We start from the raw sequence: 27,194 nt of genomic DNA on the forward strand, positions 1-27,194 counted from the left end.
TAGTAATTTGACGGTAATAAAATATCTGAAATATCCTTTTAAGTTACCTTATTGGATTTTTTTTATTTTATTTTTATAATTTTATAAATTAAGATTGTGTGATTCTTTTTCTATATTTTCTATTGGTTTATATATATTGTTTTATACAATGTGATACATGGAATCACATATCTATGTGAGAAAATCAAAGGCTAAGAAGAGTAGAAGAACGGGTAGTTGTTGAACTCTCAAGTCTCAATCTTAACTCTCATCATAAAAATGGTAAAGACGTTAACGGATAGTCGAAAGTTCATCTTTGGTCTGCGTTCATATACGTTTAGGAGAATCTGAATTAAAAAAATCACTATCTGAAGACTATCCGAATCCATCCGAAAACCGATAGTATATTATCCAACTCCGTCATAATATAAACGAACACGAATATGATAATGCCACTCCAACCTAATTCGATCCGTTTACATTTCTACCCTCCCCCGAGCTCATTGCAGGTATCTTGAGTTCAAGGAATCAATATTTGACAGACGTTCTTCTCAGCGGCGATCATTGGACGGTAAGTTTCCTCTCTCTCTTTCTCTCGTCGATACGTAAATTCAAACCCTAGAGTACATGACTTGGTTTTTCTGTTTCTTATCTCTCTGGACGTTGCCAGTGGAAGCATAGAGACAGTGGTATCACAATCGAATCGGAAACAATTGTGACATTAAGATGTTGCAGAGGCAGGGCCCAACCTGTATCGATTGCACCAGAAATGGAGTAGGAATTATTGTTATTAAAAAATTCCTAGCTACTGTGAACATATTTTTGTAGATCTTAATTTAGGCATCGGATAATAATTCAGTATTCACTCACAGAATCCTGTGCCAAATTCATTATCAATCCCAGACTCCATTTTGAGGTGAAACTCATACCATGTCATTGTGTAACGATTGGGTTTCTTTGTTTTGGAACTCTTCTTGTGGGGTTTCGTTGTATTTTTTATTATGAGCTTAAAATGAGGGGAAAATTCATTTCATTCTACAATGATCAGTTTGTTTACTGTATCCTTTTTGCTTTATTGTTGTCTAATCCAGATTCCCCTCCCCCCTCCCCCCTCCCCCCTCAATCTTAGTATGCATTAACTTTTGCAAATCATGATTGGTTTACCAGTTAGGGAGGAAGAATGCAGTTTTTTGGAGGATCAGAGATCAGCCCGTCACCGCCAGCACCGACTGGATCAGGAAACAATGCTCATATGATGTACATTTTCAACAGGAATGGGGTGTGTTTGCTGTATAGGGAATGGAACCGCCCCCTGAGGACCCTGAACGCTAACCAGGACCACAAGCTCATGTTTGGTCTCCTATTTTCCCTCAAATCTTTCACTGCTAAGATGGATCCCACTAGGTAATATTCCTTCTCTCTCTCCAATGGAGAAGGCTGTAAAACAAAATCCCAAAAGCAATTTCACTATTCTAATTAATTGCTTGAAGTTGGTATGTCATGTTAACTGCATTTTTACAAATAGATTTATTCAATGTTTGCTGGATTTATTATTGTGTAGATTTGTGTGAGGAACCATCGATCAGAGACTCGCATTGAGGAAGACAACCAATTATTTTAGTTTTTGATCTCAATTTTATAAAACTAAATCGAGTTAATTACTTAATTCGTCAGTTCTGGTTCATCATCTGTATTGATATTCTGCTGTCAATCTTGTCAAATATTATCCTGTCTATTGGGATTTCCATTTGCCTGATAACTTGTTTACTAGAGCACCAAAATGAGATGCAAGTACCATATAAATGAGTTTTTATTTGATTCTTCTATTTAGTTATCTTCGACTTTTCGATAGGGATAAGAATAGTATATTCAAGAGCTTAAAAAACATGAGTATCATGCAATTTGAAGGGTGCTAAGACTGCAAGAGAAGAAAAGATGAGTGAGAGGTAAAAAAAGGAGGGGGTGGGGTGGGGGTGCTGAAACAGTAACCAACTTTACGTCTTAGCACCCATGGAGGAGACTCATGTTGCTAGCTACAATCACCCTCAGTTGCACCTCCTCCTCAAAGTAACTCCCCCAAACTCTAGACAACACTCTCTCTCCTTTAGCAAAGCATTACACATGGTCCCAGAATGAGCTGCCCTTCCCTTGATTGGAGGCTGTACTTCCCGAAATCGTTCTTCCAAACTTAAAACATGGATTGCACTTCATGAATGTCTTGTCTCTTTTCTTTCTTTTTAATTTGTCATGTTGTTGCCGACCTACTGTAATATGCTGAGGAGGGTCACATTAGCATAACCCTGTGATCTAAGGTGGGTACTGAATTTAGAGGATCAGTACATTTTAATGGTCTATGCTCTAAATATTATGGAACCACACACATTGTGTTTTTTTTTATGAGGGGCCATTGTCTTCTTTTTTTCCTTTGAAGTTTTACTTTTATTTCTTTTGGGTGCCTTTACTTGTATTTTGTGATTAAGTATGGTTATGACCCTCTCTCAGTACATCCATTTTGATATATTAGTGCTTTTATAGTTTATTGCTTTGAACAGTGTTGAGAAAGGGAATCTTGGGGTGCCTCAATTACCAGGACAAGGTTGTTCTTTTCATAGCTTTCGTTCAAACACATACAAACTGAGTTTTATGGAGAGTCCCTCTGGGATAAAGGTTAGTTCAGACCTCCTTTCATGTGCTTTATTTTATTGAGTTTATCTTGATACCATGATCATATAGCATGTGGGACTTATATTAATAGGATCATCTGTCTGAGACTATTGGGAGTTGAAAGGGCATTAAACATTTAAAATTACATAGAGCCCTGGTCAGTACTTGGAATTGGACCCTTATTTATGAGATTGATATCATGATGATAGTCCTTCCCTCAGCTAAGTAAATTGGAATAACCAAGTGGGCATCATCATCCTCAGCTTAGCGATGTAGTTGTTCCAAGCTGTTTCCATGTAGGAAATGGTAAATTGTATGTGTTGTCATTCTGACTAGGAAGAAAGGCATTTTCTCAACTAGGTCAAAAGTCACAAAATTCATTTCACTTCTGATACCCTTGTTCAATTTGATGTTGTCTCTGTCACTTGTAACATGTGGAAGTGCACTGGTGGGAGGCAGTTTGAGTCCTCCTGAGGAGCTTGAGATAGTAGGCTGGGACTCCTTTTACCCCTTTCTTCCCAAAATATTAAAATGTTTGAATTTTAGCCATTTTTCAACATGTTGATAGTACTTTCTTTCATAGTTGTCAAGGCATCGCCTACGCATCCAGGCGCTCTTTGCTGGAAAGGCGCCTTGGTAGTCTAGGTGACGCCTCCTAGGCACCTTGTTGGTGTCACCTTGATTTTTTCCCCTCCTCCAATGCCTAGGGTCACCTAGACTCTGTGACAACTATGCTTTCTTTCCTATAAAATTATCAGTAGTTTAGGTTCTGAAATCTTTATTGAAGCAATTGCTTTATTTATGGTATCGATGCCATGATGATAGTCCTTCCCTCAGGTGAGTAAATTGGAATAACCAAGTGGGCATCATCATCCTCAGCTTTGCGATGTAGTTGTTCCAAGCTGTTTGTAATGGGCTATTCTAATCCCCCAAGGATTAGGGTTAGAAAACCTCATGCAAATTGTTAAAAATTCTTGGGCTTCGCTGTGATTTCTGAAATAAACTTTGCATTTGTTAATTGTTCCCAGCCTATGGGAATCTTTAGACAGTATGCATGCTTAATGTTAAAAGGATGTTTTATTGGCTTGCGCACATGGTTTTTATTAAACTGAAACAAGTGAAACACAAACAATAAATTTCATTTGTTGCTTGATCTTTCTCCACGTTGCAGATAATCTTGGTTACTCACCCCAAAACTGGCGATCTACGGGAATCCCTGAAGTACATCTACAACTTGTATGTGGAATATGTTACTAAGAATCCACTTTATACTCCAGCAACTCCAATTAGGTATTGTTTACTCATATCCTCAGTGAATAATGGGAGCATTTTAAAATGTACACTGCAACAGCCAACAGATCATCAGGAAATGTATACACATGCATGGGTTTGGGGAAGTTGGATGCCACCTGTGAGATATTTTTGTTTAAAGTCCTGTGATGCAGTCATAATAACCCTAATTCTATTTGACAATTGAGGACAATGTAGCTTCTGAAATAGGGCCCAGATTATAGTATACAATAGGTGAAAGCCTGGACTGATGAGGGTAATAATATGGAAACAGAATTAACAATTAAATCTGTAAACTTGAATAAGCTAAAATTAGAATTCTAGTATGCCTAGAATTGAGGTCGAGTAGAACTTATTAATCAATAAACCTGTAGCTGTGACAAGGTTCAAAATTTCGGATTTTGCATCCATTTTTCCCTCTGCCAAAACCGAAATATTTTGGTGAATTTCGGTAAAATTTGGGAAAGTAAATTTTGCATATAAATTTCGATATTCATTTCGTTTTGGTTTCTTGCTGATCTGCAAGACAGACCAACAGGCTCATGGGTGGATTAGGCTAAAATAGGGGATGTGATGGGAATTAAGTATTTAAACTCAAATGTAAGAACAGATTCTGATATGTGGTGCATATCAGCTTATAAAACATCACAAAAGTGATAATCTGAGAGAAAATAGAGTTCCAGAGATGATTAGTAATCGAAAAGTAACAGGAAAATAGAGAATATGAAGAAGAATAGAATAGAGAAATAAGGAGGAAGAACAGTGATGGAAAAGCAATAAAATAGCACCTATTATGTATTGATTAAGTGAAAAGGAGAGAGACTTCACAGCTTCTCACTAAAGTAAAAATTTATTTCTCAAATCACTGTCTATGCATCCGGGTTTACAGCTATATATTAAGACAAATGAAATAAGAGAATGGAAGCCTAATAGAAATAGATCTTGACCAAACCATTAGCATGAGGAATAACAAGAAAGTAGGCAGCAGGGGGGAGATAGGAGGGAGGGGGAAGGGATAAGTGTTCATAGCATAAAGGAGGGCAGATGGTTACTACTTTTTTTAGACCTGGCTGTATGCGTACAATTAATGATGTATTAGAATCAGAGCAACAGCTGGACTATAGAGATTCATATTATGTCAAATTGAGAAAAATTAACAAGTTCAGTTAACCTTTAAACAGAGAGTTGTAACTTTTTTTCTTAATTGAACTTCTCTGAACTGCAGGTTAAGGGCAGCTAGTATTAGGTGTCCAACTCCTCTTATGTTGAGGCTTCATGTTCTGGTCATTGAATTCATAGGTACTTTTCCTGATGGAGTTATTCTGTTGTCTGGTATAGTTTAGTTATGGTTAGAATGCTGGCCTCTGATGAAACTTACAGAATAATTTGGTAATGTGGAGCCGTAGAGACACGACTTCCTTACTGTCCATGATGTTTTGTTTTACATCCTTTCAGATTTTAGTCCGTGATGTTTTGTTTAGATAGGGACAAAGCCCCCTTGAAAATGCCTAAATCACCCCCTATTTGATGAGCACAAAAAACCGTCCCTTAATTTGATCTGGATATTTCCTCTTTCGATCATCTAACAAATGTACAAGTGCAGATACACATGTGGCCATATGTGTGGGGGTAAGAGAGATGGGGAGGGGAGATCATAGAGAGAAGGAACTTGAGGAGGAGAGAATGGGGGATAAAGAGGATTGGGGCAGGGGAGAGTGTGGCAGGAACGGGAGAGTTGAAATTTAAGGATAGGAGGAAGTAAACTTTGATTTAAGGATAGGAGGAGTAAACTACACTGAATCCATCCAATTGCCTATTCTGTTATCTTTTTTTGTTGTACTTTATATTTTTCCTTCTGAAAGCAAAAATATTGATTTCTTGCAAGCAGCTCCAGCTGTTCTTACACTTTTGTTTCTTATTATACATGTGGTTGTTGCATAATCCAATAGTTTCTTGCTCCGATGGAGGATAATCTGGAGTCTTCTGTCTTTGGTGCCCATTATAGCTTGCTTTTTCTCCTTTCAGCTGGCTGTACCCCTGGGGCCTTTAGTCTGCAGAAATAACCTCTCTCTCTCTGGGACAGATTTCCTCCTGATTTTTCTGTTTGCTATAATCTATATATGTAATAATACATATAATGATATTTTGGGTTGGTGGGGGAACCATTTCAGTTCAGCTGTAGAACTGATATATAGATGTTGTTGCTGGCTTGTAGCCAATTTTAATATTTCCTTTATTTTCTTTTCGGTATTATATTTTGGTAGATACTGATTATTTATATGTGATATACATATTTTGGTTATTTTTGGTGGATGGGGGAACCATTTCACATTAAATGTAGAATTGAAATATGAATGTTGCAATCATGTGAGCGTTGTGATACTTGAAGTACTCTTTTTTTTTGGGACTCTTATACTGTAGTTACAACTATAATTCTTCTTGGAACTTTTTTTTTTCTTCCTTTTTGGATTGCAAGCTTCAGTTGCAGAAGATAGTCTGTTGACTGATTTCGTCTTTTTTTATATTTTATTTTAGATGCGAGTTGTTCAATGCGTCTCTTGATCAATATGTGAAGAACCTATAATGAGGTGAAGTATAATCATCACTTTATAATATGGGCCTCATAATTGAAAAGGAATGACTAATTACATGGTAAGTTTTTCATTTGACAGAATGCGGAGATCGAGATACGAAAATCAGCAACATAATTTGATTTAATTGATGGATGGGGAGAAGCTTAAGGTGTCTTGTGTCCGTTTGTATGGTGCGTTGATTTTGTATGGCAACTGGGACCTACAACCTAGTGCAACTCTTACTTGTCTATTCTATATTTTGTTTTTGTGAAATGTAGTTATCATGTCTATTAGCTTCTCTTCTTCTTCTTCTTAATCGATTATTTAGCATCTGTTGAGAATGTTAAGGATATCACTATCGGATTTTGTGCATTTATCCCTACATGTGTCACTTGTGTGGTCTTTGCTCTGTATTTAAATGTTGCAACCAAATTCGGACTATTTTTCTTCTTTCTTTACTAAGTTAAATTTTCTTCGGAGAAGCATCAGGAAAATTGTCCCTATATACACCCCTCTTTTCTATGGGTACGGATCCTCTCCAACTACTTGGGCATCCAACTCCTCTCCAACCACCCATCCAACGGCTGGGAGAAGAAAAAGCTGCATTCGAGAACACAAGATGACGATCGAGAGGTGCTACAAGATTACAAGATTGTTCCTCTCATTAGATTCTTCATCGTTGATACAGTAATTCAATAGGGTAACCACCAATTCCACCATTGTTCAAATCATAAATTACCCATTAGATTAGATCAGCTCTAAGACTGAATTGGGAACAAAACCAAGTGGCACTCAAGAAATTACAATAAGAAAAGATATGTTCATTGTCCTCAATTTCATTTTCACAGATAGGAGTTCATCTTGAATATATTTGGGAAGTACATAATTTCCTACCAGATAAGTGGTGAGGTGGAAGTAATCACACCCAGGAAGGAGAGAGAGAGAGCCTTTCCCTATAATGACTGTACAAGGCCTGAGCCAAGCCCAACGTGATGAAATATTGTGTCTCAATTCCTCAGCCGAAGCCCCAAAATGTTTATGTTGAACAAGACATGAGGTTTGGATGGTTGGGCGAAGTCCAAACTGTGCCCAGTTGCTCAAGGTAAAGATGCCTAATAGCAATCTCAATATTGCTTGAGAATGCTGCAAATTTTAAGCTTCAACTGGTTGGATGAAAAATGAAAAAATGTAAAAAAAATAAAACAAAAACTTAGATAGAAAAAATTTATATTATTATCAACAGAATCTATTACAATAACATTAAACATGCTAGCTCTCTCTCCCATAACTCTAATCTAATGTTGCAACGAGGCCAAGTAAAGCGGGTATAATGTCTACTAGATGGGCCTACGAAGCTTTTTCATCTTTAAAGTCAATTTGCATTAATCTCGTATTGCATTATAAGGAATGTCTACAGTCTTAAAGAGAGTGACAGATGACACAACTCAGCCCCACCGTCTTTTCTTATGATTTTAAAATATGTGGTTGCAATGGGTGTGTCTTAAAATTTGTGATTGATTACAAAGCTCTCCAATACTATTGTGACGCTACAATTTGATCGTCGAGCCATAACAGCTAAGTCTATTTAACTAAGGGAAAAGTTCTCTGTCCGGGAGTGTGCCCTATGCCAACACTCCCATGAGTCTTTCTCTCTAGTCTCCATGTGAAAAGACATCTCTGCCCCCTTGTTTTGAGGAGGAGAGAGATAGACACATGGGAGTGCTGGCGTAGGCCACACTCCCGGACAGAGAACTACTTCCCATTAACTAAATAAGAGAAATGTCTGAGAGATACAGTTTTTCCTTGGAGCATCTGGCATTGATAGCCAGATCATGTGCAGTATGGATAAAACTACTAGCTTGTTCACAAAAAAAATAAATTAGGAAATGCAACCAAAATATTCTTAATGTCCCATAAATCAGTGAAAACTTCCCAAGGCCATTGCATAGTGGGTTGAGAGAGCCTCTGGATCAGATCTAGGTAGTCAGTCCAGATGGTGAGAGGTGCTCCGTGCCATGATCCTGTCTGTCGCAGTTCGAGCAACAGTCCTTTTGCTACTGCTTCTTTTGCTGAGCCTGTATAACCAAAATCAGAACAGGCACATAAAAATTTATTGTTTTGAATGATAATGGCCGCCCAACCTGCTTCCCCTGAATCTCGTAAAAAACTGCCATCACAGATAATAGTCAGAGAATCTGGATTTGTAATTGCAAGTAGTCCCCTGATGGTGGGGGGGGGGGGGAGGGGTTGGCATTGGGGCTAAGATCAGGTTCTGGATCAGTATGTGGTGTATGAGGTATAATGTGTAATTCTCTAATCCATTTGTTCACATTTTGGATTATTGAGAGAGGGTTTGGTGATGAATTTGAGACCCAACAACAGTTTCGTTCAGACCAAAGAAAATAACATGTAATGGAGAAGATGGCTAGTATGGTTTTTAGATCAAAAGATGGGCAAGGGGGGTGGTATGAAAGGAATGGAAGAGTTCAAGAATGGAGTTAACCTTTAGGGACTCAATTCGCGCCCTAGTGGTCCTGCAATCCAGATGTGTTTTGAAAAGTCACAGGAGAGGAAGAGATGCCAAGGTGTTTCTTTGTGTGATCCACAGAGAGCACACAAATCCTGAATTTCATAGAATTTTGATAAAATTGACCGAGTTCCAATCCCATTTTGGAATATTTTCCAAAGAAAAAATTTTCATTTGAGATGAATTTTCAGTGACCAAAGTAATTTCCAAACTCCTTTGAATGGATGCGAAGGAGATTGAAAGGGAGGGCTGAAAGATAGATCATTTAAGAGCCGAGCAGCCACTCTTGTGGTTAGGTTCCCTGTCTTAGTAAAGGGACAAAAGATGGAATCTTCATGTGGATGGGTGGATAAAGGAATTTTGAGGATATGGTTTGTTGTTTGTGGTGGAAAGATGGAGTGTAAAAGTGGAGAGTACCAGATTCTGCCACACAAAAGGTCTGAAATAATGTGTAAGGAGGTCTATGTTGACAGGATTGACCGATAAAAAGGGGGAAAACTCCTGGTATCCAGTTGTAATCCCATAATGAAATGTGAGATCCATTTCCAACTTTCCACTGAGTCATTTTCCACAAGGAAGGGAGAATGTGGGCTATGTTGTTCCAAATTCAGGACCCTTTCTTTGGTTTAAGGTTGAAACTTAAAGGTGAGGAATTTGGAAACTATCTAGCCTTAAGCAGCTTGCTCCACATTGAGGTAGAGTTTTTGACCATCTGCCATCCAAGGCTAATAAGTAGAGCCTCATTTTGAAGGGACGATGAGCGGAAACCCAATCCTCCAACAGTCTTATGACGACAGATGGATTCCATGGGATGAGAGTGAGTTTCCTGTCATTTGATTTTGCCCCTCTCCAAAATCGAGAATTTATGGAATCAAGAGAGTTGTGGATTGATTTTGGTAATAGGAAATAGGACATGAGGTTAGTTGGCATTGAGCAGATAACAGATTTGAGGAGAATCGAGCGTCCTACTTAAGTTAAGAGAGAAGTTTTCCATGAATATAATTTCCTTTGAACTTTGGAAATGAGGTTGTTACAGTGAGAGCATCTTTTTTGGGACGGTGAGAGTGGGTTGCCAAGATAGATGGAATCAGAGGACATTTCATGCAAATGAAGACGTCGATAGATTTGAGAATGCATCTCAATTGGAGTACTTTTACTAAAAAAATATCTTACTCTTGTTCCAATTAATGGAGTCTCCAGATAAATCTTCAAAAAGTTGAAGTATGGCTTGGATGGTATCCATCTCTAGAGATTCTCTGCAAAAAATCATGGTATCATCTGCGAAAAGGAGATGGGTGATTTCAGGTGCACGTCTTGCAATTCGAATCCCCTTAAAAAGGTTTAATTCGCGGTATGTAGCAAGCAGATTGGAAAGACCTTCCATAGCATGGATAAAAAGGTATGGACTGAGAGGGCAGCCTTGCCTAATACCGCGGGAAGGTTCAAAGAAATCAAACGCGCTACCTTGCAATTTGATTGAACAGGATACATATGACATAAGATATGTAACAAGGTCACACCATTTGGAAGGGAAACTAAGAAAAGAAAAGGATGCCCTAATGTAACTCCATTCTACTCGATCATAAGCTTTAGACATGTCTAGCTTAATTGCAACCCATCCCTGTTTGCCTTTGCACTTTTTTCATATAGTGAATGATTTCGTGGACAATGATGAGGTTGTCAGTAATTTGACAACCCTTAACAAATGCAGATTGGAAAGGGAAGATGAAAGAATCAAGGAAACCACGAAGTCTGAGAGCGAGGATTTTTGCAATGATCTTATAAGAAACAGTGCATAGACTGATAGGGCGGAAGTCAATAGGGTGCATTGCATTTTCATTTTTTGGGATGAGGATTATTAAGGTTTGATCTGTTTGGCAAGGAAGGGTCCCAAGAATGAAGGAGGAGGAGACAAATGCAGTATATCACTTTGCAAAAGGTCCCAGATTTTGTAGTAAAAAATTGCAGAGAATCCATTGTGAGGCTTTATATGGGCCAATACTAAACACTGCATTTTTTATCTCGTCAATGGAAGGAAAGGAGATGAGAGCTTGAAAATCGGACTCATGAATGGTGACTGAGAAGAGGGGTTCAATGAATGAAGGGTCAAGGGGTTTTGATGTGGTGAGAATAGAGGAGAAATGGTTGGAGAGAAGAGAAATGGTTCGAAAAGTAGAAGCAATGGAGTGGATATCAGTGACCAATTGGCCCTCAGAGTTCTTAATGCAGCAATGTGATGATTTTTATTATTGAAATTGGCAATAGAGTGATAGAAACGAGTGTTCCGATCCCCTTAGGTTACACACAGGTGTCTGGACTTTTGAGACCAAAAAATTTCTTCAGCTTAAAGGACCCAGTGGATGGTAGAGGACACCTCATGAATTTTAGCTACAATCTAATTGGATGGTTCTTGGTTCTCCAGTTTAGCTAATTGACAGAATCAGGAGTCATGAAAAGATGTGATGTTGCCGAAGACATTGTGATTCCAAGAGTTAAGAAAACTCCTAAAATGTAGGAGTTTAAAGGTTAAATTCCTATCACCCAAGATTTGCCAATTGGAGTTGCAAAATTCCAAAAATTAGGGTGGTAAAACCAAACAACTTGGAACTGGAATAACTTCTTGTGGGATGAAGAGGAGAGATCCATTTTAAGAAGAATTGGATTGTGGTTGGATCCAAAAGAAGCAAGGGTAGAAAGGGAGATCTGCTGCAACCAAGATATCCATTGTGGATGAGCAAGGCAATGATCAATTTTTTCCTTAATCAGGTTGTCGATACGTTTTTTGTTCGACTATGTGAAACGTGATTGTAGACACTAAATTTTGTCACCCCTTGGCGATGATGACAATAGGACACGGACAGACATCGGTATCTCTCTCAAGAAGGACTCTTGTTCCTATGTCTAAGCCAAAATCACCCTAAAATGACTTATAAAATCTTTTTACCAAATGTTGAAGGAAGTACTGCTCACCTTCCCCAACCACGGAAGAAAAAAAACCCTTGAAAAGCTCAAAGAAAAAAGCCTAATAGGCCTAAACCTGCCCAAAAACAATCAAGAAAGCCCATTTAAGGCTCAAAAAGTAGGAGGAATGACCCATACTGTCCACGGCACCGTGGTCAGTCCCCCACGACCCCGTGGAGGCCTCCCCCAGGAGCGTGGCAAAAAACGACATCGCCCCGAGGGGCAACAACGTCGGCCTGCTGACATCATCCACGGCGTCGTGGAAGACTTATCCGATGCCGTGAGGGTAGGACACCTCCTATAAATAGGAGGGTCCCCCTCCCCTTATTTTCATGGGTTCCAAGCCTAGGGAGACCCTCCCAATCCGATTTTTGTCCTCTTTCAAGTCTTTGTAAGTGAGTTTTGAGCAATATTCCGAGTTGTGGGTAGATCCATCGATTATCCGCTTGAGTGAAGAACGCTCACCTCCTAATCAAGATGTTATTCCGTTCGCATATGGATAACAAAAGCCTCCTTTTATAGCCTTTATTATGTCTGTATACAGATAACGAGAATCCCTTATACAGTTGTTGTTCTGTCCGAAGTCTGAGTAACGAAACCCATCTCATATAGTCCTTACTCTGTCCGACAAGAGAGGGAATCCGATCGTCCGTCTCCACCTGAGCCGCAGGACATCGCATATTTCGTATTTGGTACATTTTCATTTATTTCTTGTATTTCTTGACAGGTATCTGTCTCTGTCCTTCTTATTATTTTTGGCATAATATAGGTCATTAAAGTAACCTGCTTTAGTGTACATAGTAAATGATTTTTTTTCTTTCTTTGTCATGTTTAGTACATCAAAATCTAGCCTGGCATGTTGATACAGGATGAATTGTTAAGGAAGAATATTTGAAAACAAGCATCTAGTAGAAAGACCGGTTTATCGGGACGAGGTGGGTGCCTAATACTTCCCACTCTCGTAACTTGACTACTTACCTTGAATTTCTGACCAGACCATATAGAATCACGTAGCCATTTCCGCTAATCTCGAATGGGGTTACACCCATTGGGTCCTAGGTCCTAATCCTAGGTGGCGACTCCATTTCTTTATGAAGTATAATCCCAATCCCCATGATAATCTATCAGAATGATATGTCGTTATTCATCGAAACCAATTCTTGTCGCCATAAGGCGGAGGAACCCTCGTCCCGAGGACCGCGATACTTACAGTGATCCTCTTAGAGGAATATTAGCCAGGTTAAAAGAAGAAATGATGTTGTTAAGGCTAAAAAAAGAGGAGTTAAAAGATAGACAATTACCACCCAATTTATCCTCAGGGTTAAGAATTTGGTTAAAGTCACCAAGTAAACAAATGGTAGAGAGAGATTGGTAAGGAAATCATGTAATTCATCCCAAAACCCTGTCGTTCTGTGGGAGAGGGTGGGGCATACAATCCAATCACACACCCAAGGTTCAGCATTCCCAATGGTAGGGAAGGTGATGGCAGTAAACCGGGGTTGGGTTATGATGGAATCCAACTGAATAAATTGTTTACCCAAGCATAACAAGCCACCACTCAATCCTTTTCTTCCAGTACTAGGTGAGAAACCTAGGATTCTATAATGCTGAAGATACCATGGGATCTGGGTCTTATCAAGATTTTGGATTTTGTCTCTAGAAGGAAAAAGATATATGGGTTGTGAGAGAGTAGGTGTCTCTTTAGTGCTCGAATGGTTCTTTTGGAATGGAACCCCCTTGCGTTACAACTTAAAAGGATCACGGTGAAAAATCCACAGAGAATTAATGACAAAAAATATAATGAGGATTAAATGGAATAAAAAACTACAAAAACAATAATAGAAAGAAGAAAACTAAAAAACTAGCAAAACAGAAAATAGAAACCTAATGTTATATACAATATGATGACGGCTAAGACAGTAGAGGCTAATTTAGATGCTCCAAAATACCATAAAAAATGTATCAAAAGATAAATAAAAGGTAGAATGATAAGGAATGAATTACCTGGAAAGATGAAGAAATTGGAATCTTCTGTGTTGCGTATTAACCGTCGTCCTCCCCATTATAAGTAGATAATTTTTTAGAAGGAGAGGGGACATGTTCCTCTTCTGACTGCATCTCACATACCAAGACTTTAAGGCGAGAGGTGAGAGCGGAGTGGGATTTGGATTGAGCAAAGTGTTCAACACATTTTGCTAGCAATTCAGAATCAGTAGAGTCCTCTGGAAAGTCCTGGCTATAGTCCCCAAACTTTCATTTTCTGCAACCGAAAGATTCCTGGCCCTCAGACTGGGTATGGGAGGGATTGAAGGAGAACGAGTTCAATTGTTGACTAGAATCCAGAAGGGTAAAAGGGTGGAACAATTGGAAGATGTTAATAGTCTTTGGTTCAGAGGTCACTGAGAAACTTGGAGGGGGGGGAAAATGGAGGTGTTAACAGTGATGGAATTGGCATTGGGTCTTCCAAGAGAGGGTTAGTAATGGGTTGCGGTAGAGTATGAGATTGATTATCAAGGGAGGGTTGTCTAGCATCCATAGGGTACTGATCACCAGTAACTTCAAGCTTACCGGGTTGAGGAGCCATAGGGGGAGCAAATGATCCTTACTGAGTATCTTCAAATGGAGAAAGTGGTACTTGGTCAGGGGCCTTCGAAAAGCCCAAGGAGCACTCTTCGTGATGATGTTGGGAGATGTGATCTATAGATGGAAAGGTAAAGTCTTGTTGTAAGTTGGTGGCCAAACAAATTAGAGCCTCAAGCTCTTGGACTTGAGAATGAAATTCCTTTGAGGAGGCCAGGAAATTGGTTAAATTTGAAGTAGAATTATCCAGCTGGTGTGTAACAAAAGCTTGGAGCGCTAGTTCAGGAATGCGCATGGACATAGAATCTTCAGTTTGCAGAGCTTGAAGAAAGCAATTGTTTTCCAAGTAAGCAGTAGCTTTTGAGGTAAAATAAAAATCATATTCTCCCTTAGTAATGACTCCTTCACCATCATTGCAAACCCTTGGCCGAGCTTACCTTATCAGCACTGATCATAATAATATCTTCAGGGCTGGCTTTATTCTCATTGTGAAGACCAACAAAAAGAGGGGGTGCCAGATAAAAATCAATGCTTGCACAGGTTTGTCACGAAACAAGTAAGCAGTAGTACTATAGGAAAGTAATCCACAAGCAAAGCATGCGAAAAAACATTCAAAATGAACAAATACCACAAATCCAACACCTAAATCCAACTCCAGTTTAGCAGAGGCACATAAGGGTTGTTGAAAAGTGAATAAGATTTTCACCTTGCTCGTCCATGGAGGTAATCCCCAATATTCCCAGTTAAAAAGAACTGTTAATGGCTTTCCAAAAGAAGAAACAACCTGGGAAATAGATTGTTCGTTAAAGCATATTTTAGGAACATTAAGCAATTGGATCCAAACCGGTATTTCTCATAATTTAGAAGATTCACAGTGGGGTTAGAAGGATCCAGCTCCTCTCTAGGGAGCTCAGTGCCCAGGGGGCATCCAAGGGTTGGGCTGTGCCGCACACATCTAGGCGCATGCCTAGGGATGTGTGCAGCACAGCCCAACGGCTGGATGCTCCCTGGGCATGTTGGGCTCCTTGGAGAGAAGCTCAATCCGGGTTAGAAAGGGGACCCTAGAAAAATATGTAAAGGGTGTTCAGAAAACCACCAAGGTGCTTCAGACAAGATTAAATTCCTATCCTCTGGAGAAAAGAACTCGACAGAGAAGAAGCCACCATCATAGACGAAAATACGTCGTGCTCTCAGAGCTTGTCATACAAAGGCAAGATAATTTTTAAGAGGTAAAATGGGTGGGTCAGCCCAACCGAGCACCATACCAAAGAGTGTGGAGGGTCCAGCGGGAAGAAGGTCATCATTGCCCTCAAAGGAGGGATCAGAAGTACAAAGGCGGGGTTGGTTTGACTTACCTTGTTTTTGGCCAGAAGAAGGAAAAAAGTGTTGACGAGGGGCTTTAGGGCGGGAAGAAGAGGAAGATCCACCTCCCTGCTGCGTTTTCGATGACGACTAAATCCTTTAGAGGGTGAGTGATGATCGGGTGTAGCTTGCAACAGGGAAGGGCTGGGAGTAGAGGCAGAGTGGAAGTTTAGGCCCAAAGATTGGGGATTCGAAGAGTTCCACCTAGGGGTGAAACATAGCCGGGTTGGGACGGGTTTTTTAAAACCCTAGCCCAACCTTGTGTCCTCTTAGCTCAACCCAAGCCTAACCCGACCCTAGGTCGGGTTGAGATATCTCAGCCCGAGCCCAATCTTGCCGGGCTCAGCCCAAGTCCAACCCGGCCCTAATTGACCCTAATCGGGCCAGGTTGGGCCGAGTTGGCCTTGATTAACCCTGATTTTTGCCAAGGGCTATTTTGCCCCTAATTGACCCTGATTTTTTCTAGTGCCTGGTTGGCCTTGACTTGGCTTGCTTTTTTGCCATTTATGTCGTCCTACACACTAAAAATATGAGACAAATGTGATTGGGTATTGGTTTGTTTCATACTTAATTGACTATTAGACTTTTCTTTGGGTTAAAAACTTAGCCCAATCTTAAAATTGTAAATATTTTCATTTAATAGTTAATTAGCTTTTTTTTGTAACCCAATAGATAAGATACTAAAAAAAAATTACAAAATTTAACAATACATTGTAAAGCTTAATCTACCACAAGGGAGGGTCGGTCTGACTGTGTTTAGCCCGAGGCTTTAACCCTAACCCAGCCCAACCCTGACTCAGGGCCTAAAATTTCAACCCTAACTCACCCATAGGATTGAAAAATTCAAACTAGACACTCTTCGGGTTCAGGATAGGCCACGACGGGCTCCGGCGGACTGGACCAAACTTGCACCCCTAGTTCCACTGAGGTGGAACTAGAGGTCGTGTGGAAGAGGATTTGTGATGAGATTGTCGGTTAGCTTGTGCCATAAAAGTTACTCGAATAATAAATTCCTCTGGTGGTGGGTGGGGGAAGTGGGGACCAAGAAAGTGAAATGGGGAATTAAAGTAAAGGAGGGTACATGAGGCTTGGGAAAAATGGGGTGAAGCCTTGCTATACGAGCGGTCAGAAGAGTTACACAACACAAAAGATTCCCATTACTTCAAAGGGAGAAAGAAACGACGAAGAGAACCGAAGAAAAAGCAGGATAGCGATGAGTCAGAGATAAAGAGAAAAAGAGAAAAAGGTAAGGGGATAGAACACTGAGAGACACATTTTCACTTCATTCAAGAGAAGAGAAGAGAAGAGAACAGATATCAAGCAAGCAATTTGATCAAATGGCAGTAGCTCATGATCAGGCCTCTTCTTCTTCTTCATCCTCGTTTGGTTTAAGGAGTTATGAAGTATTCTTGAGCTTTCACGGCGAAGACGTTCGCACCAATTTCGAGGACCACCTCTACTGTGCCTTGGATAGGGCTGGAATTCGAACTTACAGAGATGAGGATAAACTCCCCAAGGGAGAAATGATTGGCCCGGAGCTAATCTCTGCAATCCAAGATTCAATAATCTCCCTTCCCATCTTATCCCCGAACTATGGGTCAAGCAAATGGTGTCTCAATGAGCTAACCCAGATATCTGAATGCAGAAAAACAAAGAAACAGATTGTGTTTCCCATTTTCTACAAAGTTGAGCCAATGGAAGTGCGAAACCAGAAAAACAAATATGAGGAAGCCTTTGTGGAGTACCAGAGGCACGTCGACGAATACCAGAAGGATTTAGTGGATAAGTACCAATTCCAATTTGGATCATCAACCGCCCAGCTGCCTGATAAGACCGTGCTGCACAGACACGGTAAGGCGATAAATGATCGTTTTATCCTCAATCGGGTAAAACGCTCAGGTAAGAACGCTGAAAGCTTAGAGGGACTGAGTTTGGTTCGACTACTTGTACCAACAGGTGAACGTACATTCAATCATTCCAATCACATTTTAATTTTATTTTCAAAAAAAACCCCTCATCCCTATGTAAATGGCAAAAATAGAACATCTGATCTGTTGTTACGTGCAGATGATGTATTCTCACTCGAGATGAAGTTGAAAACCGAAAAAGAAAATATACAAAAGTGGAAAGAGGCTCTGAGAGAGATTGGAGAATTGAATGGATGGCATCTCAAAGAGCGCATGCAAGTCCAACATTCATTAAATTAATTTTTGTTTAACTTAATTGGTTCCATATTTATTTCGATCCCCACCATGCATGATGAAGTCATGTATAAAGTTTGAACTACTTAATTGCCGGAGCAATTAATGTTAATGGTCCAGTGGCTGAAGGAAAAAATTTTAGTTTCTCACTCATATCTGCCATGTGGCCAGTGAGATTAGGTTGAAATTTTGTAAATAGTGTCTCATATTCGCTTGTGGTTTCATCCAAGTATTTTTCTTTTTTTTAATTATGTAGGTATGAAGGGAAGTTAATAAAAGAAATTGTTAAAACAGTTTGGACTACATTGAACAAGATACTCTTGCCTGTTTCTAATAAGCTAGTTGGAATCCAAAATCATATAAAAGAAATGTTAATGCGATTAGATATGGAGTCTGGTGACAGAAAGATTGTGGGTATCCATGGCCTCGGTGGCATTGGAAAGACAACAATCGCTAAGGTTGTTTGCGATACAGTCCTTAGCCATTTTGAAGGATATAAATTTATTGAAAATGTTCGAGAGAATGCTTCAAAATTTGGGATTCCCTATCTGCAAAACCAACTTATCAATGGTCTCCTGAAAGAAGAAAATCAAAATATTACTGATGTGGGTTCTGGAATTAAAGTGATCCAACAAAGGTACTGCCAAAAAAAAGTTCTTATTGTTCTTGATGATGTGGATCAAGATGATCAAGTAAAGTCTCTAGCTGGGGACTGTAAATGGTTTGGTAACGGAAGTAAGATCATTATCACAACCCGAAATATGGAAGTTTTAATTGCTCAAAAACCAGATAGTATTTATGTGCCCGAAGTAATGGTATTCGATGATTCTCTTAAACTTTTTAGTCATTATGCGTTTGGAAGGGACCAACCTCTAGAAGGTTATTTGGATCTCTCCAAAGCTATGGTAGAAAGTACTGGAGGACTTCCCTTGGCTCTTCGAGTTATAGGTTCATCTTTATTTGATGAAAAGAAAAAAGCAGTATGGAAAGATAAGTTAAAGCAGATGCAAAAATTTCCCGATGATCGTGTTATGAAAAGTTTGAAAATAAGTTATGATGGATTAGGATATCTGGAGAAACAAATATTTCTTGACACGGCTTTTTTTTTCATCGGAATGAATAAAGATATTGCATGTCATATATGGGAAGGATGTGATTTTTTCCCTCAAGCCGGACTTAAAGTTCTTTGTGAAAAGTCCTTGGTAACAATTAATGAGGATGATAACTTAAGTATGCATGATATACTTCGGGATCTTGGAAGGTTTATTGTTTGTGAAGAGAGCATAAAAAAGCCAAGGCAGCGTAGTCGAATATGGTCTCAAAAGGAAGTCTTCGAAGTACTGATTAAACAAACGGTAGGTATTGAATACACATTTGTTATTTGTTGTGAGGAGTTTGTGAATTAGGTCTTTGATGGCTTTTTCTTGGGTTATTAGAACAACCTTAGTTTGGTATTTAATTAAGGTCCTTTATTTTGTAGGGAACAATTAATTGTGAAGGACTCAGTATTGATTTCAGCCAATTCATTGATTTCTACAACGATAGACCAGCGAGCCAATGTTTGACGAGTGAAGGATTTGCTGCAATGAAAGATCTAAGGTTACTCTAAGTCGATTATGCACAATCTCCAGAGAACTTCACCAATTCTTTTTCAGAACTTAGATGGCTTAGTTGGAAAGGATGCTCTGACCAATTTGCGCTAACCAATTTTTGTCCAAAAAATCTGGCAGTTCTTGATCTATCATGTAGTGGGATCACAAAAAATTGGATTGGTTGGAACTGCATCAAGGTTTCTCTCTCTTTCTCTCTTAATTTGTTTATATTGAAAGTCTTTGAAAGAAAATTTGAATTTTCTTTTAGTCCTTCTTATGCTAATTAGATAAGTTACCACATATACTCTATTTTGCAGATGGCAGAAAATTTGAAAGTTCTAAATCTCAAGTCTTGTCGTCTACTATCAAGTACCCCTGATGTTTCAGCAAATCGACTCTTGGAGGTATTAATCCTTAAAGATTGTGAAATTTTGGATGATATTGATACATCGATTTGTTGTCACAAGAAGTTAGTCACATTAGACATGAGTGGTTGCAAGAGACTGGAGGATTTCCCAAGTGAAATTTCCCAGTTGACTTTTCTCAAAAGACTCGATTTAGGAAAATGCACAAATCTAAAGAAGTTGCCGGTGAATTTGGGCCGTCTAATCTCCTTGACAGAACTTAATTTAAGTGTGTTTGATCTGGTTGATCTCCCGATTGAAATTTGTCAGTTGACTTATCTGGAAAGATTCAGTTTAAAGTACTGGCGCAATCTAAAGAAGCTGCCGGAGAATTTGGGCCGTCTGACCTCCTTGACAAAACTTAATTTAAGTGGCTGCTATGATCTGGTGGATCTCCCAATTGAAATTTGTCAGTTGACTTCTCTTGAAAGACTCCATTTAAGTCATTGCACCAGTCTCAAAAAGCTGCCGGAGAACTTAAAGGGCATGATCTCCTTGACATTACTTGATGTCTATAGCTGCGTAAGTCTTGAATCGCTTCCAAATCTTCCTTCTACTGTAAGATCACCCCCACTGTTTTCGAACCTAAAATATCGAGGGGAATTCCGCATTGAATGGTGCTCGACGCTTTTACACATCTCAGGTCTTCCCTCAACTTTGGCCAGCCTCGTAATTAAGAAGTGCTATTCAATTGAATACATCCCTGAACTTCCCTCAACTTTGACCCGTCTTTCAATTGATTTTTGTTCTTCAATTTCATCCATCCCTCGTCTTCCCTCAAGGTTAACCCGCCTTTTCGTTTCTAACTGCCATTCAATTCCATACATCTTTGGTCTTCCCTCAAGTTTGACCCAACTTTGTGTTTTCCACTGCAATTCAATGAAAAAACTATCGAGTACACCAAGAGGAGGCGGCTTGAGAAATTTAAAGGAATTATATCTTGATAAATGCCCCAAGCTAGAACAAATTGAAATTGAAATTGAATTGAAGGTGCTGCTGCTGCTGCTGATGAGGAGCAGAAATTGGATTCCCTGGTGAAGTTCGACATTCTTGACTGTCCAAAATTAAAAAAATTACTAAAAGTGACGGGCTCGAAAAATCTAAGGGCAATAGAGCTCTCTATGTGTTCCGTCGTATCCGATTTTGAAGGCGGCGAAGGGATGGAGTCTTTGGAGGAGTTGGAGATAAAGAGTTGCCAAAAATTAAGAAAATTACGATATCTGCGAGATTCCAAAAAGCTGAGGGAACTAAAAATCGAGTTTTGTCCGGAATTGTCCGAGATTGTGCGGCTTGGGGACTATGAATCCTTACAAAAATTAACAATCAGTCGGTGCATCTCGATAGAAAGATTACCTGATCTCTCAACCATTAAAAACTTGAAGCATCTACAGATTACAGGCTGCAAGAATCTAACCGAGATTCATGGTGTTCACAGATTGAAATTCTTAGAGAATTTGAATATTAGTGGGTGCGACGACGACGACTCCATCATCATCGAAAGCTTACTTGATCTGTCAAACTTACAAAATTTGAAGAATCTTTCGATTAAAGGTTGGAAGAATCTAACCGAGATTCATGGTATTGACGGATTGGAATTGTTAGAGGAGGTCAATAGCAGTGGTTGCGAGTCCTTGGAAAGATTAACACTTCTGTCAAAAAATTTAAAGAGGCTAGCCATTACTGCCTGCAAGAAGCTAACTGAGATTCAAATCGGTAATGAATTGCGACATGGGTTTACATGGAATGTTGAGGAGTGTATATCATTGAAAAAAAATACCAGATCGGTTGAAGTTACGTTTCCCGAAACTAAATGGTTTTGGATGGGTGAGTCCCACCCACTGAGGATGGTCGGAGACCCAAATTGAGAGGGGTACTCCGATAATGCATGTTGCCGTGGATGGAGACTTCAGCTAGCATCCAGGTTTGCTTTTCTTTTCTTTTCTTTGCAATCCCCTCCCTTTATGTCTTTATTTATTTGGAATTTTATGGATTGGGATTTTTTTTTTTTTTTTTTTTTTTGTGTTTAATTATTATAGGAGTATTTCTTTATTTGGGCTTTGACTATTTATAGTATCCTCAGTTTGATCTTATTCCTAACTGTACGTGCAGATGACTGAGTTTTTAGACCTTAGAGACCAGCACCAGAATTTTCATCAGTACCATTAAGTACCATATTAATGGGAATTGCTAATGAAAGCAATGGGAAAGGTTCTTCTTCTCAATGCTGCCGAGGAAGAGGCTGACGATGTATAGATGGATTTCACAAATCGACCTGATGACACCACCCCTTGAGATGGTCTATGGAGATGGTAGGTGAGTGATTATTTTTTTAATATCCCTTGATGGCCTTCGTTTTTTTCCTTATAAATTATCTCTAAAATCAGGGTTATGGGATTTCAATTTGAATTTTTCTCTCCCCTCATTTTCATTGGCATTCTTGTAATCTTGATAATATTGTTCTTTAACAAAGAATGTGTTTTGAGCAGAAGTTGATGCCTAGATCAAAATTGAGATTCCAAGCCATGATTCTATGCCCTAACCCTCATGCTCTCTCCGGAGGGTGGAACCTCAAAGATACAAGGGTGAATTTCGTACCTTAAAGCTTTCGTCCTCCGGAGTGAGCATAGATATAACTTGAGAGTCGTCACCTAGATAAGAGTCTAGGACCCGAAATGATCTTCCTGGAGTGGGGAGATGTTTGACTCAAATGAATAAAGCAAAAGTCTTCACAAATCTTTGGGTAAGTGTCAAATTATGTTTTGGCGAAGATGTTCTTGGTGGAATACATATTTAAATTCAATTATTATTTTTTTTGGGTGTTTCCTTGCATTATTTATTTTTCTTTAATTAGCTTTGGATGTTGGCTGCAAATGTATTGGATTTGGGTATTCAGGTTGTTTGTTCTTCCTTCTCTCCTAATGTGATTGTACTGGTATTTTCACATTTTCTTTCTTCTTTAATGTCATTATTATTTTTTTTTGTGTTTTGCGTTTGCAAATGAGAAAAGTGCATTATCATTTGAAGTTTGTATTTTTTTCTAGGAAAGTTGCCTTTTTATTATATACCATCTTCTTTTTCATTTTGAAGAAACCCACTATTTGATATCATTATTCATTGATTTAAATTACAATTTCAAATGGGAACATACAAAACTTCAAATGGGAATGCACTTTTCTCATTTGCAAACGCAGTATAACGTGTGGGACAAGGAAGAGACCTACTTATATCTTTTCTGTTTCGTAATTTGGTTTGAGTGTTTCCTGTAGGCTGATAGAAGCTTGTGTTTGAAGGATCAGTATTGGGTATCCATTTCTCCACTTCCCAACCCCCCCCCCCCCCCTCTTGCGTCCCACACTAACCTTGATGGTCGAAATTGCTTCTCAAGGAAATTCTTATTGCATGGGAAAAGCATCGGGGCTTTTAGTCATTACTCGACCTATTTTCCTGTTGAATCTTCACTCATACCGAAAATTTTCATAAATACTTCTCCACAAAAGAATCCAGTGTTCCAGCCCTGGTTTTTCATCCATTTCTTGGGTTTGAATGAAACCTTGTGTCTGTACTGACTGACTCATTTGGTGTTGTATTCCAATTTGCTTGTTCGTCAACGGATTGTTTTAAGGGGCATGTTATATTCCTAAATTGTGAGAGATATTTTGGTTGAAGATGCACGATTTCATACAATAAGTTCATACTCAGAGATGAATGCCAAAAAACGAAAGCAAATGGAATTCCACTCTCGATTTGTTTTTGCCAATATCACACACGTTAGCAGTCTGAAACAAATGGTATGGAGCAAAAACAATCAGAATTCCCTATTGCAGAAAATGAAGGTTGGGCAAAATTTGACTCACCTCAGGGAGTGACATCTACCCTTGGAACAAACAAGGTAGGCCTTGGTTAATTGTGGGGAGCTTTGATGCACTTGCATCCACAAACACAAGCATGACCAAATGAACACCTTACATCACTTATGGCTACCTTTTTTTCAAAATTCTGGTTTGTGCAATGATCTTGACCAAACCATTAGCATGAAGAATAACAAGAAAGTAGGCAGCAGGGGGGGGGGGGGGATAGGAGGGAGGGAGGGGGAAGGGAGAAATGTTCATTGCATAAAGGAGGGTAGATGGTTACTACTTTTTTTAGACTGGCTTTATGCAAACAATGATGTATTAGAATCAGAACAACAGCTGGACTAAGTGATTCATATTATGTCATTGAGAAAAATTAATAAGTACAGTTAACCATTAAACAAAGAGTTGTAATTTTATTTCTGAATTGAACTTCTCTGAACTGCAGGTTAAGGGCAGCTAGTATTAGGTGTCTAACTCCTCTTCTGTTGAGGCTTCATGTTCTAGTCATGGAATTCATAGGTACTTTCCTGATAGAGTTATTCTATTGTCTGGTATAGGTTTTCTATTTTTTTTTTTCAAATAAACAATTTATTGACGATTAAAAAGGAGGCAAACAAGCCTAAAGACATGCTAAAGGCAAAGAAAGCTAAAGCAAAAAAAAAGGGGACAGCCCTAAAACATATTGGCGACGGCAACAAACTACTTGCTTACCCAAGAGAAATAATAAAATAAGGCTATAGGAGATCTGTGAGGCGCACCGAGCGGGTCCTTACCCTATTCAATCGTCGGGAGAGCTCAGCATATAAACCAGGTCGATCAAACACCACGTACCAAAAGAGCATCCTCCTCTGGCGAAAAGGGAGATGGGATTTTTTGTAACCCCACTCCTAACTCCTTATCAACCTGATGTTTTTCTACTGTTGCGTCCACCGCCTTAACACCAAGATTTGCATTCTTTTGACTTCGAGTTATGCCAATAACTAGAATTGTCATATGGGAACCCACATGTCCAACTCGAAGAGCATTCCTACATCCAACACGATTTTTTCGACCCAACACCTAAGTCCACCCACCTTGCACCTCCCCTTGATCAGATTGGTCATAACCCGACCCACAAGAATCCGATCTTTGAACTGATTCCACCTTATTAGGCATATTCAAAAGGCTAGCCCCATCCTGAAAGTGGGAAATATGTACATTTGAACTCCCTCCCTCTCTTTGGTTCAGCACCAAAGATTTACCTTTATGCCCCGTCTCAACAGTACCCTGTTCCTCCCATGCTTGGACATCATCTTGGCTGCTAAATTTTGAACCAGCATCCGAATCCGAAACTGAACCCGAATCTGATGCCACCTCATTATCTTCCAAATTTGAAAACAAAGGAGCATTTACGTGAGGATTAATAGAAGTAGTAACCACCACGTCTTTCTCCACTAAATCAGCGCCCAAACCGGCATACACTCTATCTCCTTCCAAAAATCCTCCATCCGATTGGATCTGATTAACCAAATCCCCTTCAATGGGATTCCTTCCCAAACTAGACTCTCCAACCCCAACGTCTCTCCTCTCAAGCCTTCCGTCACCCTTGTCTGGTATAGTTTAGTTATAGTTAGAATGCTGGCTTCTAATGAATCTTACAGAATAATTTGGTAATGTGGAGGCGTAGAGACATGACTTCCTTACTGTCCATGATGTTTTGTTTTACATCCTTTCAGATTTCAGTCCGTGATGTTTTGTTTAGATAGGGACAAAGCCCCCTTGAAAATGCCTAAACCACCCCCTATTTGACGAGCACAAAAAACCGTCCCTTAATTTGATCTAGACATGTCCTCTTTCCATCATCTAACAAATGTACAAGTGCAGATGCACATGTGGCGCGCCATATGTGTGGGGGTAAGAGAGATGGGGAGGGGAGATCATAGAGAGAAGGAACTTGAGGAGGGGAGAATGGGGGATAAAGAGGATTGGGGCAGTGGAGAGTGTGGCGAGAAAGGGAGAGTTGAAATTTAAGGATAGGAGGAAGTAAACTTTGATTTAAGGATAGGAGGAGTAAACTACACTGAATCCATCAATCAAATTGCCTATTCTGTTATCTTTTTTTGTTTTACTTTATATGTTTCCATCTGAAAGCAAAAATATTGATTTCCTTGCAAGCAGCTCCAACTGTTCTTACATTTTTGTTTCTTATTATACATGTGGTTGTTGCATAATCCAATAGTTTCATGCTCAGATGGAGGATAATCTGGAGTCTTCTTCTGTCTTTGGTGCCTATTATAGCTTGCTTCTTCTCCTTTCAGCTGGCTGTACCCCCGGGGCCTTTAGTCTGCAGAAATAACCGCTCTCTCTCTCTCTCTCTCTTTGACAGATTTCCTCATGATTTTTCTGTTTGCTATAATCTATATATGTAATAATACATATAATGATATTTTGGGTTGGTGGGGGAACCATGTCAGTTCAGCTGTAGAACTGATATATAGATGTTGTTGCTGGCTTGTAGCCAATTTTAATATTTTCTTTATTTTCTTTTTGGTATTATATTTTGGTAGATACTGATTATTTATATGTGATATACATATTTTGGTTATTTTTGGTGGATGTGGGACCATTTCACATTAAATATAGAATTGAAATATGAATGTTACAATCATATACCGTAGTTACAACTATAATTCTTCTTTGAACTTTTTTTTTCTTCCTTTTTTTATTGCAAGGTTCAAATTGCAGAAGATAGTCTGCTGACTGATTTCGTCTTTTATTTTTTATTTTAGATGCGGGTTATTCAAGGCATCTCTTGATCACTATGTGAAGAACCTATAATGAGGTGAAGTATAGTCAATCACTTTATAATATGGGCCTCATATATGATTGAAAAGGAATGACTAATTGCACACTAATTTTATCATTTGACAAAATGCGGAGATCAAGATATGAAAACCAACAACATAACTTGATTTAGTTGATGGATGGGAAGAAGCTTAAGGTGTCATGTGTCCGATTGTATGATCATCATCATCTTCTTCTTCTTAATTATTTAGCATCTATTGAGAATGTCAAGGATATCACTATTGGATTTGAATGTTAAGGATATCACCATTGGACTTTGTGCATTTATCCCTGCATGTGTCACTTGTGTGGTCTTTGCTCTGTATTTAAATGTTGTAACCAAATTCGGACTATTTTTCTTCTTTCTTGACTAAGTTAAATTTT

The 27,194-nt window shown here is 39.1% G+C and overlaps 2 protein-coding genes across 6 annotated transcripts; both read left to right on the plus strand.

Annotated features, from left to right (window-relative positions):
* Window positions 1-521: 521 nt before the first annotated feature.
* Window positions 522-26,987, plus strand: LOC122638566 (trafficking protein particle complex subunit 1-like). Of its 5 annotated transcripts, XM_043831416.1 has the most exons (7): window positions 522-550; window positions 1,147-1,383; window positions 2,532-2,646; window positions 3,815-3,933; window positions 6,469-6,526; window positions 23,430-23,435; window positions 26,907-26,987. In XM_043831416.1, the coding sequence occupies exons 2-5, from the start codon at window positions 1,160-1,162 to the stop codon at window positions 6,515-6,517; spliced, it is 507 nt and encodes a 168-aa protein (XP_043687351.1). In that variant the 5' UTR covers window positions 522-550; window positions 1,147-1,159; the 3' UTR covers window positions 6,518-6,526; window positions 23,430-23,435; window positions 26,907-26,987. The 5 variants fall into 5 exon arrangements, with proteins under 5 accessions (XP_043687351.1, XP_043687353.1, XP_043687355.1 ...); XM_043831418.1 differs by lacking the exons at window positions 522-550; window positions 23,430-23,435 and adding an exon at window positions 16,465-16,484 and having other exon boundaries at window positions 1,114-1,383; window positions 6,469-6,519; window positions 26,907-26,977; XM_043831420.1 differs by lacking the exons at window positions 522-550; window positions 23,430-23,435; window positions 26,907-26,987 and adding an exon at window positions 9,613-9,623 and having other exon boundaries at window positions 1,114-1,383; window positions 6,469-6,521.
* Window positions 17,274-21,998, plus strand: LOC122639233 (disease resistance protein RUN1-like). Its single transcript, XM_043832054.1, has 5 exons — window positions 17,274-17,892; window positions 18,004-18,118; window positions 18,394-19,492; window positions 20,047-20,776; window positions 21,124-21,998. Exons 1-5 carry the CDS (start codon window positions 17,274-17,276, stop codon window positions 21,996-21,998), a joined length of 3,438 nt encoding a protein of 1,145 aa, XP_043687989.1.
* Window positions 26,988-27,194: the final 207 nt, after the last annotated feature.

Source organism: Telopea speciosissima, chromosome 9 (genome assembly GCF_018873765.1).
Source record: "Telopea speciosissima isolate NSW1024214 ecotype Mountain lineage chromosome 9, Tspe_v1, whole genome shotgun sequence".
Lineage (NCBI taxonomy): Eukaryota > Viridiplantae > Streptophyta > Magnoliopsida > Proteales > Proteaceae > Telopea > Telopea speciosissima.

Bases quoted from the DNA above. Each gene is read 5' to 3' on its own strand.
- LOC122638566 (XM_043831416.1), top strand. From the start codon at position 1,160: ATGCAGTTTTTTGGAGGATCAGAGATCAGCCCGTCACCGCCAGCACCG. The intron at 2,647-3,814 runs GTTAGTTCAGAC...TCCACGTTGCAG, and splicing joins AGAGTCCCTCTGGGATAAAG to ATAATCTTGGTTACTCACCC. The intron at 3,934-6,468 runs GTATTGTTTACT...ATTTTATTTTAG, and splicing joins ACTCCAGCAACTCCAATTAG to ATGCGAGTTGTTCAATGCGT.
- LOC122639233 (XM_043832054.1), top strand. From the start codon at position 17,274: ATGGCAGTAGCTCATGATCAGGCCTCTTCTTCTTCTTCATCCTCGTTT. The intron at 17,893-18,003 runs GTGAACGTACAT...TGTTACGTGCAG, and splicing joins TCGACTACTTGTACCAACAG to ATGATGTATTCTCACTCGAG. The intron at 19,493-20,046 runs GTAGGTATTGAA...TCTATTTTGCAG, and splicing joins AAGTACTGATTAAACAAACG to ATGGCAGAAAATTTGAAAGT.